This window comes from Notothenia rossii (genome assembly GCF_949606895.1).
Source record: "Notothenia rossii genome assembly, chromosome: 9".
In the NCBI taxonomy this organism is placed as follows: Eukaryota; Metazoa; Chordata; class Actinopteri; order Perciformes; family Nototheniidae; genus Notothenia; species Notothenia rossii.
In genome coordinates this window covers 63,955,220-63,970,476 of record NC_136907.1, presented here as the reverse complement: position 1 = coordinate 63,970,476, position 15,257 = coordinate 63,955,220, and the positions used below count along the sequence as shown (strand labels likewise).

Sequence of the window (15,257 nt, the reverse complement as noted above, 5' to 3'; positions counted from 1 at the left end):
TAGTGATCTGACCTAGCTTGTGTTTTTAGCAACAACAACAAAACTCAAGTATGTCCTAATAGTTTATTGGAGGCTGATTCAATTTAAGCTAAACATGTCCTCCATGCTCTATATTAATACAGATTTATGAAGGCTGTGTTCTGACTGTGTGCTCGGGGCGAGTCATTAAAGATTCCTGCTTTGCCTTCTGTCACAACTTTGTCTTTTAGGTCGCACATGTTCCTTAAAAAGCAGCAAGGGCTAAGTGAGTGCAGTCATAACATTTTTCTCAGCCCCTTCCTGGCTTTGTGTGCCCCAGTGTGGCCTTTTCCTGTATATGAATGGCTCCTTGAGAGCACAATGTCATGAGAAAGTGAAGCACCCAAACTTAGAATGGCATTTCAGTGATAATATGAACAAGGTAAACATTTAAAGAATGTGGCCTCATTTAAAATATAGTAAAATTAAGTGTGGCTGTATTTTCTTTTTTCAATTATTTATTTAGTTCTGCACCTTTCCTAAACCACAAACTAACTTCAGCTCAGACGTATGCCATCAGTATTCACAGTGTGAACACCCTCTATTACAAACTGCAAATGTCCTGCTGAGAAAGCGATCTTGGAAGAACAATACTGACAATCACAGTGTTTACCTTGAGAAAAGCCACATTTTGAAACTACCTGAGGAAAATATTCTATTTAATATAGCTTGTAACTATTTCATGCCTTGCTATTGGAGCACATACATGGAGAGAAAAAATATCCTTTTTTACCATTTCTACATGTTAGACATAACCCACAATGATCATTCATACTGGCAAGAGACTATAATTATCATACCTCTTGATGACTTATCCATTCCATTCAATGACTTTAGCACTGATGCATTATTAGTCATCTCTTTTATATAGCTATCACACCTCTGTTACCGGCCTTTGTTTCTCTCCTACGGACTTATTGTTCAGTGACTGTGGCTCCTCTTGTTGACCGTGTTTTCATTATGTGAGGGAGATCAGAGTTTACACAAAGGTGCCGCTGCTCAGCCGAGCTCAACATGATGTAACTACAGCGGAGGAAAAGACCAACAATAACATGGAAGTGACTCTGGGGATCTAAACAATGTTCATATTCCTTAGAATAGTTCACAGTTGACTTTCAATGCTTTTTGGCTGGAAATCTGCGTACATTTGACTAATGCATGCTTCAATCCAATGCTGTTGGGACCAGAAGGATTTCTGTACATCAAATAAGATCATTGTCCACACTTATCTGATGTTTCTGCTAAAGAGCTGCACTTTGAGTGCAAACCCTTGTCACCGATTACATGTGAGCGTTTGTATGTAGTTTTACAACCAAAGTAAAACCCAAAATAACCAAAAATAAAGTCACAGTCAGAATACACACCAAAATCATAATTCAGCAATCAGTTGATGTAGACAAAGGAAATGGAGGAGCTTCTTATTTGTATGTGCTTTTATCTTATTAGCCAATTAAAATCCAGTTGTAGTTTGAAGTATTGCATCATTTTCTGTTTGTGTCAAACAAAATATATTTTTTCCGAGTGCGTAGGCCTATAACGAATGAAACTGTGCTGTTTACAGTTTAGTAAGTATGTTGAATTGGACACAGCTTTATTTTATTTCAGCCTGATACGAAAAAAAAAGCTATAACCAAACAGACAAATAAAAACAAGCACAGCTTAAAATGTGGTAATTTATTTTAGGTCTGAGAGACTGCTCTTTCTCATCTCTAACTCTCAGGTCTCAGATGACTCCAGCTTTACTTAGCTTGAGCGCTCAGCTTCCTGTTGAGCACACGAGCGGGAGGGAAGTTAGCAGGCTCTCTGCGGGTAAACCAATTTCACACATGAGACGCAACGCACTAAGACAGCCACGTCAAATCTATTTTGCTCTCCACTTGCAGGTGCATCTTTCTCTCTCTGCCAGTCAAATGTGAGATGAGAATCTCTTCTCTCTCTTGCATCGAGAATACAGAGAGGCTCTGACGCCGTGAGCTAAAGGGAATCTAGAGGACGTACTTTACTCAATTGGTATTTGAAATCATTGGAGAAAACTATAGAGGTTTAACACCGTTTAAATAAAGACGTTGCCTCAAGCCTTTAGACTTAATCAAATAGTCTCAAAGAAAAAAGGAACAATATTACTTTTACCTCTTTTATTTCTTCTTCTGCAGACCTGCTTCCCCATTTGAAGCACCTCACCTCGTTTTTTCTCCTCCAGTAGAGCTGTTAGGAGATTTTATCTGAGGCCAGAGGAAAGCGTTACAATCAGACATTTATGAAAACTTAAGCCAGACTCCATATATTTCCCCCATTGGGAGCAATTAGCTGCGTATATTCAGATGAACCTCCTGTAGCAGGTCTCTCTCTTGCCTACGTCTCTTTTTTTTTCCCTGACACTTTCTGTCTCAGCGGGACTCTTCGAAAGATTGGTTACCTTTATCTCTGTCTTGCCTTCCCTCAGACACAATCTCTCTCTCCTCTTCTTCTTTGCACCGGTCTTCCTCAGCAGGAGTCGTAAAGATTTGTCCTGAATCCTGAATGAGTCTTCTGCAGTATTAATGAGGGGAAAATCTGAAGCTGACATTGACAAGCAGAGGAGAGCAGGAGTAGAGACGTTTAGCGACAGAGGCAGAAAGATGGATTGGAAGGCCGAGTTGGGAAAAAGGGAAGACGAGCTGTCTGCTGAAAAACAAATGTATTTACTTTCTCTTTCTTTTGTTCCACAGACACACCCAAAAGCATCGCTACAAAACTTAACTGAAAAGAGCAAGAGGACGAGAGAGACCTCTGGAAGACAAAGAGAAAGAAAACATTTTGAGGAATGCCAAGCAGGATAAACAAACTTGGCTGGATTGCAGATTTTGCCTTTTTTCTCCTGCATCAAGATTGTCACAACTGAGCTATTTCAAAGAAAACCTTCTGATAAACACGTGAGCTTTTGGTCTTCTGGATTTGTTTAAAGAATGCTCAGGGCACTTCAAGGAAGTAGACATACATGAAGTCACCCTGCATGCTTCCAGTGTTTCCATTTAACATAAACAACCCAAGCCTGAGTGCGAGCCTCATCAGATAGTGCTGTAAACTCTTTAGAAGTAGAAAGTAGGAGCACATGAAAGTTCAATGTCAAGTCACCAACAATATCAAACCTGACCGACGTCAGAGTAACTTTGAAGCTGAAACCATACCGCATAAAAAAAGCAACTTAAATGAACACCATTTTGTGATTATCTGAGTGTCTCCAGCTGGCTAATACGCACATTAACTGACTTGCAAACTTCACAACCCTCTAAAGGATTTATTAAAACTTTACAACTGCCAGACAAACTTAATTAAAAGGAGCCACGACTCCGTATCCGAGCGCCATGGATGGGGGAACAGACAGCATCCGGGATTTTTTCCACCAACTTTGGAGCATTGCTGCAGAGAAGCACAGCCAGGGGGCGTACAACACGGTGTGCCTGGTGGTGCTGCTGACTCTGCCCCTCATCGTCCTCCTCACCGCTTTGGTCGTATGCTGCCACTGCTGCTGCTGTCGCCATGCCAACTGCTGCTGTTGCAAGGACGCCATGGCAACCACAAGGTCAGAAACGAAGAAGAGAAAGAACTCGAGTGAGGACTTGTGGATCTCCGTCAAGGGGGGGCCGATGACGCCTGACAGGGTCGCCCTGGCCATGGAGTAGGAAACCGTTTTTTTATTTCAGTGCAGGGGAGCTGATGGAGTGTCTTGAAAAGAAAACCAGCATGGGCTCAAAGGACATTGTTTAAAGAGGCCCTATTATGCTCTTTGGGGTTTTCCCTTTCCCTCCGGCCTAAAACGCCTCCATTGCACTCCTTTGTTTACTTTCGTAACATAGTGACATCACTGTGTAACACTCACACTTCTATTGGCTAGCGCTCCAACACATTGTACTTTTGTACTTGATAGGCCAAGGGGCAGGACATCTCTACGCTGTTGACCAATCACAACAGAGCAGGCTAGCTAACCAATCAGAGCAGAGTGGGCTCTGGTTTCAGACAGAGGGTGGAAAGAGCAGAAAAATGAAGTGCTTTTTGAACTTTAAAGCATGGAAACATGTCACAGTAGAGGCACAAAATAAATTATGAAACCCGAAAATGAGCTTAATACTGTAGGGCCCCTTTAAACTTTTGGAAAGACCCTTACATTGTAATGGGTACAGAGTTAGTTGACATTTGTAAACACTGTACAGATTCCTGTCATGTTGTATTCATATGATGTTGTGAGTGGAGTATGTTGACAACAGTTGTATGAGCTTTTAAGTTTGTGGTACATAATGGAAGAAATTGGCAGAGGCACATACATACATTCAAGTGTGTGTGTGTGTGTGTGTGTGTGTGTGTGTGTGTGTGTGTGTGTGTGTGTGTGTGTGTGTGTGTGTGTGTGTGTGTGTGTGTGTGTGTGTGTGTGTGTGTGTGTGTGTGTGTGTGTGTGTGTGTGTGTGTGTGTGTGTGTGCGTGTGTGCAGTTCAGAGAGGGGGAGAGTGTGTGTCTGTGTGTCAGAGAGAAGTACAGTGTTATTGAGAGCACTTTGTTTTTAGAGCTCCCATGTGAAATTCATTGAGTCTGTATTGAAGGGAGCTTGCCAATTTAAAGTCTGCCCAGCGTTTATGTAATACTCCCTTCTCTTCACATTCCTACTGCAATCCAGATTCATGAAACGCTCTCACTTTCTAAAAGGTTTGTTACCAACGGCTAGAAAGTTAAACTCAAAGGATGCAGAAGGAAATCTCAAACTTCCATTATTTAGATGTATTTTGTGCTCTTATTTTTGTTTTTCTAAATATGATACAGTGTACTCAGTACACACATATGTATGTATATATATATATATATATATATATATATATATATATATATATATATATACTGTACTGTATGCCATCGAGATACACTTCTCTTAGTTTTGGTTTTTGAGACTGTCGCAGTATTCAGGTCCACTGAGCATGAAAGGCACAATTCACAATCCAAATGTCAGTAAAACAAATATTCTAAATGCATGAGTTCGTCTTCTTCATTGTGTGTCAGTGGGATCCTGATTTATCAAATGTATATCCTTTGTAATCCCTATATAAAATAAGGTTGTTATTGAGCTTTTCATTTGAGCTTTTATCATCACAAAAGAATGGTATGGCTACACATCATGTATTTTGCCAGGTTTTTGCCGAAAACATATCACTGAGGAAAATGCAATAACATTTAGAAATGTTGTCATTGTTTTGATTTATTTGACTTAAATGTGTTTCCTGAGCTTTTTTGAATGTAATTCTTAGAAGTTTGATAAGTACGGTCCAAAGTTTGTGCACATCATTAATATATGTACAGCATACTGCATTTAAAACATTCATTTGAATAACACACAATTCAAATTGTTATTCAAGTAATTATCATAAAATAAGCATGAGTTATGTTGATAAATATAAATGAGGTTAAAAAGGTTATTTACTGTTAATTATTACGAGACGAAAAACCTAGAAATAATTTAATGATTTCGGCTGATGGATTGTGCCTGAAGGCTCATACTTTTTTCAAGTATATGACATCTCAGAGCCCAATTAAGCAGAAGCGTCTCAGCAGTATCTTCGTGTTCAGGCATTATCGTACACTGGCACTAAGTTGATCTTCTTGCTCAAGTGCTGCTGGGAAAACAGGCACCAAGTCATTTCATTACTGCTCAGACAGCTCCACTCCCATGTGGCAGCTGGGGTTTGTCTCTTCTGATTCATGTTCAGAGAGAGACTGTTCTTGTTCAGCTTGATTTGAAAGCCTGCCCCGCTAAATAAAAGCCTCTGTAGCAAAACATAATCACTAACAAATGCTCTCCCCCACACTGCCAACAGATTACATCATCCAGAAGTTTAGTTTACCAAGTTTCATCAATTGTTGCAGACTGTCACAAGCCTTGTAAACAGCATACATATCAAAAATAATTAAGGGAGTCGATAAAATAGATAAGATAATCATTCAATTGAATCTTATTCAAAATGTTGGGTGACACTTTGCATGCTTTCTTGCTGAGAGTAAGGTGCTGTTTACGCGGGAACTAAACGGGTTATATCCGCTACTTTTCTCCTTCGTATAGCCTGTTCGTTCACACGAGGCCGTAAAGGAACCGCGGAAACGGACCCCTAAAACGATAACGACGGGTCCCAAGGCGGATAGATCTGCGGACGGAACCGTGTGTACGTCCTACACGATAATTTTGCTGATAACGATGAAGCCATAGCCCAACCTCTCCCCATCTCTGCTGCTCACTGACCATGCTACAGATGTTAGTGCAAAATCTACAGCTCCTCTACCACAACCATCAGCAACAAGTGGACATGGAGAATTACATGAACACATGTTGCTAAATCCACCGCGAGGAATAAACAGAAGGGCAACCAGGCAACCATGGCAACCATGCTCGGGGGTCTTCTTCGCTGCTTTTGGTGTATTTTGTGGCGGAAGTACAGCGCCACTTACAGGCCCGGCATATGTACTACAGCGTCTCCAGCGGGTCGAGCGGTCTCGTGTCAACGGAAGACATTTTTTAGATCGAATTCGGTTCGTTTGCGTTTCGTTTGCATTTGCGTTCCCGTGTAAATGGGGCATAAGATTAAATGTCTTAAAGGTAAACATGTTGCTGGTTAACTTAGTACTTGAAACAAGGGGAAACTAGTAAGCCTTGCCTAAAGCTAAATATCAATTAATAGTTTAAACGGTTTTAAAGGGATTGCGTGCAAGAATATAATGGTTTTCTGTTTCTTTATAAAACGATACATTTAATTCCTTACTTCTCAGTCACCTCCCCGCTGTAATAAATTACAAGTTGACCATGATTTACTGATACTCATTATTTGTTTTCCAATCCATCATACAGTATTGGGGGTGTTTTTACCGCCATGTGCTATGAATGTCTGCTGAGGCGTTGGTTGTATTAATGAGATCACTTTGTTTCCTGTTAACATGTTCACAACATCCAGGCGTTTCTCTTTACACCTTTTATGCCGTATTCTTGATAATATGCCACGCTCTGCTTGACTTCTCTCACTTTCAACAGATCATAGTATTTTTTAGAGGAAGTAAATCAGCTGCCGGAGTCAAAAGTTAGAGAAAATGAAATGTATTTTTTTCCGTCTGTCAGTTTGCTGTGATCAGAGGAAACAGTAAAGGGAGGATTTGTCATTTGTTTGAACAACAAACCTGCCGTCCTCGATTGTTTTGGCTGGATATGAGAGCACATCCGTTTTGATCCAATCCTATTATGCATGACATCGTATATTTAGGACATATTTTCTGTTGTTTTACAGTTTGAAAAATGCTGAGGTGATTATTTTTATTTTTTTCAAATGAGATGCCTCGCTGGGCTTCGCATGAATAATTTATCCTGACATATAGAGATACAATGATAAAGAGAGCACAATGTGGAAGATGACAAGGAGGAAAATAAAGTATTTTTTTTTAGCTTTTAGTGTGATTTCATCCTTCTGTTTCTGGTGTAAACTGAAGTTAACGGAGCCTTTGAGTTGTGACAAAAAGTCATTATCTTTGTGTGTGTTCATGCACAATCTTTTTTTTTTAAGACAAAGCTGCTAAGACTCAGACAATATGATCACAACATTTAAATATATCTACAGCAAATGCATTTATTTTGAGCAAATAGTAACAAACTGCTCCTTTTTGCTGACTTTTAACACACTGTTCTAACTGAGACCACAGGACCCAGAGCTTGACTGACTGTGAAATGTGAAAGAAAGAAACTACAAAGAGCCACATTTGTTTGTGGTAGATCCACATACAGCATGACATCTGCCTAAAAATATTCTTATTCCACTCACATCGACTTTAACTGCAGCGAGTTTAAAAGATAAGTAGATAAAAGCGGTAGGGGAAGGTTGCTTATGGTATAAACGGTGTAAATAAACAAGGCTGAGAGCAACGCAATTAATAAGCACTTCTGCCTCCAGTGATGTTCATGACCATGTTATTTTCATTATTGCATTGATGGCCGTAGCGGAGCAATCTTTGAAGCAAGTAATCAGTTCGGCCTGAGGAGCGATTTATCTTTGACAATATTAATGCTCTGACATGCACTTTGGGAAATATGTTCTGCGGAACGTTATTCTTAACTAGCGTGTGATATTTTGGGGTTGTCAGTTCCAGCATAGCTTAAATCTCAGTGTAAACAGAAAAAAAGATGTGTTTATTTCATTCTTAAAGGCCTGAGGTGTGAAAATGATCTTTCACATCTTGTGACCGATGTACCGTGACATGAAGAGGTGTATCCAACTCCATGACAAATTGGTTTTCTTATCACTGATGTGCTTAGCAAAGATGTGATCAATTGTAAACAACGATCAATGAGTTGACAGGATTTTTACACTGTTTCTCAATTGCTGAGAGCTCACCCCGTCATGCTTCATCTAACAACAACTTCTATCAATTGGCACATTTTGGACTTATCATGAGAAGCACATGAAAACAGCTACATTCAGGTCACATGGGACGTTGAATTAAATGTAAACCAAGCTGTTGCTCTAGAAATGTTTGCTGAGTGGTGAGAGCACAGGTGCCTCTGATACCAACACAAAAATGAACAAAACACCAAACATTTCACTGTGTTGGATGCAGGCATCTCAAAGGTGTGCTTCTTGCAGGGATGAAAAGAGTACTATTGCATAGTAGAAGTAGGCCTTCTGTTGTAAAGAAAGTGTGTGTGATAGTACTGTCAAACTAAAGATCATTTAAGCTACATACTAAATTGTATTATATGTCAGAGTCCGTGGAGGAGCATCACCCCATAGAGCCCTGAGGATAAAAAAAACTGCAAATCCTTTTTTAAAGAAAGCACTGCAGCCTCTGCAAACAACTGATTATCAAATATAAACCTATAAAGTGCCGTCCTAGACTCATTGTTGTACCTAACCAGAAAAAAGGACATAAGAAAGAAAAAACAAGAAATCGAACACTTATTACACAATAAATAAGGTAACCTAAAGCTTATTTCATAACAAACAGAAGAAAAGAAACACCAATGCAGCCAACATAGGGATGTATGATATAGAGAATATAGCCCACAATCACACAGAAGGGAGCAGCTGCGTAGCACCTATGTTGCTAGGCAACGCAACAGTTTTATTTTTGTACTCGCCTGTCAGTCACTCTGCGAGTCTTGAGCGCTGCAAAGTCGTCACCAGTCTGCTCCGTGCTCAACTTTTCTGCTTGTTCACTCTCAAAGCCTGATGTGAGCAGTTCACTCTGCCTCTGTCCCACTGCGCTACTCCATGAAATTCAAAATGTTTTCAGCTGAATGAGGCTCCGCAGGTTAAATATACAGGCTGTGCCCCCAGGAGTCATTGTCAAGGACAGTCACAAGGCCCCAGACACCTCAGTGACGAAGAAGTTCATTGGAGAACGCAGAAGTCACGCTGTAGGATAACCAAACATGACATTATCCTTCAATCAATCCAGACAGGGGTATACAAATCTGCTTTAAGAAGCCTTTTTAAATAATGCTCAACTTTAATATAACACCACTCCTGCTACTAAAGCATATTTTGATTAATCATTTATAATTCCTTACCGCATAAAGCTAAGTATTGCATCTCAATAGGGAGAACATATTGATAGAAGGGCTACTGTTTTAGCATAAGTTTTCAGAAAGGGGTTTAGTGAACTCACACCTTGTCTATATAATGTGTCCAATAATAATGAAATTGGGGTGAGTCATTTGCAGAGTAATATTTTGACAAAGAGAAGTTAATCCAGAGTGTATTCTCTCCTCTTCTGTCTGGTCTGCACTTCCCTCTTTTCCATGAACAGCTCACACGCCTCCTCTTCATACAAACACTCCCTTGTTACAACACTACCTAGTTCACGGAAAAAGCACATCACGCTGAACACCAGGCGTAAGTGTAATGTGTTCAAGCTTATACTGTACAGTATGTAGCAACACAGGGGAGACAGACAGACAGACAGAAAGAAAGAGAGAGAAATACCCTCCTCTCTCTGTTTATGCTGGCAACAAGCAAACCACTTGCTTTGCAGAGCAGTGGCAGGAACCAATCTCCTTAAAGTAATTTGCAATCACTGTGGCTGAAAAGGCCTTTCGCATCAATGAGCTTTTGTGAGACATTCATTTCAAAGTTGAAATGACAAGCTATGCTGGAAATATTTGCTGCCAAAAAAAATTGCAGGAGCCTTCTCACACTCATTTGTTCCGATAAATAGACACTCAAAAACATTTTCGGTTCACTTTTTCTTTGGCCTTTGAGGAAGGAATGGCATTACTCAAGGTGGTGCTTTGTTTGTTTCAATTCGATCCCTATCTTTTTTTGTGTTTAAGTGGTATGTTCTGCTATTCATATCCTTTCCAAAGACTTTTAGCAGCCATGTAAAATGGGTTCCAGCTCAGACAGCCAGTAAACTGCGGCCGTCTACAGATTATGAGATACAGAATTGGGAAACTGTTGTGAGACCAGACGGCAAACAGTCATCAGTCCCTGAAAGTATATTGCTCAATTCAGTATGATGAAAATGTTGCACTGCGGGAACTTTGCAGTCATAGATAGAGGAACTACAAAGTCAGCACTGAACACTTTTGTTTCAAACATTTGTCCAAGTGTCACACAAATTTAATTTGTAACGTATTTAATAATATGATTTTAAACTAAGGAAACTCCATCTGCTAATGAAGATTGGGATTTGTTGAAAACCAAAACAAAAGTTGATGTGTTTAATTAGTAATGCAACTTAGCTTTGTGACCACACGTATGATGTATAATATCATGAACTGACAGTCCAATACTTTAGTGCTGAATCACAATTCATTTGTTGAACCACTGGCTTTTCTTCTAGCCACCAGCAGGTTGACATTTTGATTTGAGAGTGAGATGTCTTCAGAACTGTTGGATGGATCACCTTTAAATGTGGAAAAAATGTCCTCACACATAACTGCAATTACTTATGGGATCACTATAACTCAAAATGTCATTAAGATCATATAGAAATATTTGAGGATTCAACTTCAGCTGATGATAACTCACCAAATGAAGATGATCCGCAGTGTTAACATTACCTGCAAAATATCAGCATGTTTTCATTGTGATTAAATTCATGGGTTTGTTCAAATATCTCTTTGAAAGGTTTAATAATCGTTGTAATTGTTCTCCAGACCTTACTGGCTGTGAAGAGAACCCTCCTTAAAGTAGTTTATTGTAAGGGATGGAGAACAAAGTGATGTAGTATGTAATGAAGCTAACTACAGCTGCATTAAAACTGCATGAGGACAAGATGGGATTATATTCTTTAACAGAGCTAAAAGGACGGGGCCTAAGAGCTGCATTTTTAAACACTCTTAGTCTTCTGTTATCTCAAGATGCATCAATTCTTTGATACAGAAATGAAGCACTACAGTCGTAGTTCAAATAGACCTTACTGATATTCCCATTTCAAATGTTCAACTTTAACCTCTGCGGAAATGCCTAGTATGTTGTCCAAGCTTTATCCCTAAGGGTCTAGAAAAATAACAATCTTCATGTAAAATTTTTTTTTAATTTATTGAATTATTATGTGAATGCATGGCACAATATAAACGTGCATCTGTAATGTTGATGTGATTGAAATTAGTAAAACAAAATGGACATATACAGGTTTGTAAATTATTTAGAATTGGTCCTAATTTCTGACCTTGAAACTCCCGATTGAAGATCTGTTCAAATAAAATCTTATGAGCCGTGAAGGTTTAAAGATAAGACATTAAGTGAGAGTTACATTTATGGAGGAGCGGGGTACTTTTAGACGAAATCTGTCAAATCATCAGAAAAGTTGATTTGTGAGCTCCATCCCTGTCTCATAAACCAACAGTTTGTAATAAAAGTGTAAAAAATGCAATTATACATGAAGTCAAAGTCAAAGTAGTATTAATAACCTTTGTCAGCTTTCCAGATTGAAAACAAGAGTTTGTTCATTAAGTCCCTCAGGACGGTGCAAACACACTTCATCCATATGAACGTTTGATGTCGGCACATTGCATTGATTGATATGCGCTGTCGGTATCAGATGAATATAAAGCAGGAGCAGTATGATCACTCAGCCTCCATTGTTATTCTATGGCTCTGTACACACTGATGGGATGTGACAGTGTTTGCAGGTCGGTGCAGCTCAATGTGACACAGCAAGCCAACTTCACCGTCAATAAACTCAGGGCACTAACTCGCTAACTGTTCACAGCTGATCTTAAAACAAACCACACAAGGCATTTTCGCATCTTTTTTTTTTTTTAACATTTATGTTGTTATGACAGTGCTACTATACACAAGAAAGGCTGCTACTCAAATCTTCATAGGATATCAAATAAACAAATATTATACAAATAACCTGGGCTGCTGCCCGGAGGCCTGTTAAAAAGAAAGTTAATGAAGGAATTGAAGAAAATTCGTTTTTTTCGCCCAATTTAACTTAAAGGTGGGGTAGGTAATTTTGGAGAAACCAGCTCGAGTGCGCTAGAATTTGAAAATACACAGCCGGACAAAATCTGCCTCTTCCTTACAGAGCCCCTCCTCCAACACACACAAACGCGCACATGACCAATGAGGGCAGCAGATAAGTTTGTGCACAGATGGAAGGCTGACAGGCAGGTAGGCCATCCAGTTATTTTAGCCGGGCCGGCTCAGATGATTGGTCGTGCTTTTTACAGTACTACGGCTTCCACAGATGAAATTTTTTTATGGATTTTTTTGTCAAAGCACTTAAGATATTCATTGCTATCGGGATGTTAAGAGCATTCCATGGAATATAACAAAAAGTGTATCTCGAGCCGGTTTCTCAAAACGTACCTACCCCACCTTTAAATCTTCTGTTTCCTGATCTGTAATTGAAGTTAGTACCAGAATCAGTGAAACAGGAGCTTGTAAGAATAACAATTGCTGTATAACTGATAAACTTGTTCAATATTCAGTTCACTCAAAACAACACTAAGGCATTTGTATTTCCCACAAGCACACTAAACCTAGGAATTTCTGATTGATCTCATTGCATACAAACAGATAATAAGTTATTATTCCATATCCGGATTTCTTTCAGTGTGTGTACATATTGTCAAGAGTTTAGACACATACAGGCATGTGCGGACATAAGTATGAACAAATGTACAGAAACACCCAAGTCTAGCGTGATGCAGGGTTAATGGGACTGGTGATGACTGTTGTGCTTTTAGTGGGAGATGCACTGTTACTTCTTTTGGGGGTTTGTGGCTCTGCTCTTCTTTCTGGCCATCAATGATCGCCTCTTCCTGCTGGACATGGCTCCCAGAGGTCGGATCTTCATCTCTGTGAAGTCCAGGGACACCAGGTGGCCCTTCCACGGCTCCCAGTTCACTCCCTGAGAGCAGATTGAGCGGCAGGAGATCGAAGAAGGGAGTTAAGTATCAGTATACATTGGAGTGATGAAATAGAAGGGAGAGGGGAAATGAGGGGGACAAGAAAAGGGTGAGAGAAATGGGCAGGCGACAATGATAGACAGGCAGAATGACAAACACTATTAAACACCAGCCTCAGGCTTCATTTCATGTAAGTACAAACTTGTTTTGACTGTTATTGCATTTCGTCGACAAACATTGCGGGAGTGATCTGCAGCGGCAATATTATGGATGAAGTCTCGAGCAGAACAATTCCACTGGCATTTTCTTCAGTATCAGACTCCCTTAGACATAATAACTGTTGTTGTTATCCTATCAGCCTGGTAACAAAACACTTATGCTTTATAGCTGGTGTGAGAAATGCGTTTTCTCATCACTGCTGATGGATTCAAGCCATTTGTGCTTCATCTCAACAATCTAAAACAAAACAACTGAGAGAGGTCTGGGGTGAAGTTGTCTTTGATTGCTGACCAGGGAACAGCTTCCCAGTGAGCACGCTTTTTTCAAGTTTCTTTTCGTAAGTATGTTTTGATTGAACATAAATAACAGAGGCTGTTCTATTTTGTATCATGATTAGTTGTATTTGGCGAGCATTATTTAAGCGCTAGCAAATATATAATGTTGAAATCAGCTGGATCTGAGTGGTAATTTTTCAACGGCTAAATATATTTCGTTTAGCAGTTAGATAAATTCACAATTAAAATAGAAGAGAAAAGCATGCCTCTCTATTGAAACCTGCTAAATTAACTAAAAACCTTGCTCGATAAAAATTGGATTTGCTTCATCGACATTTTGAACTGAATGACAAACACAGAAAATAAACAATTAAAAAAAGTCTCCAGTGTAGCTAAACTTTGCAACGCAAATTTGAACTTTATACCTAGAACGAAAAATTAAATCAATTACTGGGGATGGAGTTTAGAAATGAGAGTATAAAGCCTTATTTGAAAGGACCCTTAGACTGTTAACATGTAACATGGGTATGTTGAAATCTATCATCACATAACATTGTCAGTGCCACCTATTGGTGAGAAGAATCCATTTCATATATTTTCATATTCAACACTTTGTCCTTGACAATTTAGCCATAAAGACTGGTTATGTTTGGAGTGTTCTTGTGAACAATATTCATAATTACACTAATATTTGTTTTGCGCTAATGCTGATGCAAGTCCCTACAGGTACTACATGAACCCTCCTACTAGCTTTCTAATTTGTCTTTTGTATTACTTTTTCGTCTTTTTAAACCCAAAATGGGCAGATCCACAGTAATGGCAGGAGAGCACCCTATGAACATCAGTGCAGGAGTGCCTCACTGCTCACTCACCAAACTGTGCCTGCTGTCTCCCCATCTTCCGTTGAGGTTGGCCAGGTGACAGTTCTTGTACCACCAGGCGCCGCGGTGGGCCAGGGCACAGTTGCCAAGGGCGATGTCATTATCGTTATCTATAGTAGTCCAGGGGCGGCCTTGGTGGTAGGTCATAGCATCACCTGGGGATCATTAGAAATAAAAAGTTAATCGAGCCTAAATGTTTATATAATACAGAACAGTCTGTATGCAGTTCAACCTTTTCTCTACTAACAGTTATTCTGCTCACTTCCTTTTCTTCCATGAGTTCCCTGATGGAAGAAATGTAATAAAAAGACAGAAATAGAGAGATACAGTATATGTTGTTTCAGCACACTCGCTGTGTGTCTGCATCTGTCTGGCCTACTCGCTGTGTGTCTGCATCTGTCTGGCCTATTCGCTGTGTGTCTGCATCTGTCTGGCCTACTCGCTGTGTGTCTGCATCTGTCTGGCTTCAAATCCCACAAAAGCCCTGCCTTCTTTAGACATCACTTT

The 15,257-nt window shown here is 39.7% G+C and overlaps 1 protein-coding gene across 3 annotated transcripts in view; it reads right to left on the bottom strand.

Annotated features, from left to right (window-relative positions):
- Positions 1 to 4,350: 4,350 nt before the first annotated feature.
- tnn (tenascin N) overlaps positions 4,351 to 15,257 on the bottom strand; it is a 45,877-nt gene continuing 34,970 nt past the window's right edge. For all 3 annotated transcript variants that reach the window (XM_079652126.1, XM_079652128.1, XM_079652127.1), the window contains 2 exons: positions 14,742 to 14,905; positions 4,351 to 13,377 (listed from right to left, as the gene is read on the bottom strand). In XM_079652126.1, the coding sequence (XP_079508252.1) occupies positions 13,228 to 13,377; positions 14,742 to 14,905 (314 nt within the window). In that variant the 3' untranslated portion in view covers positions 4,351 to 13,227. The remainder of the gene's footprint in view (positions 13,378 to 14,741; positions 14,906 to 15,257) is intronic.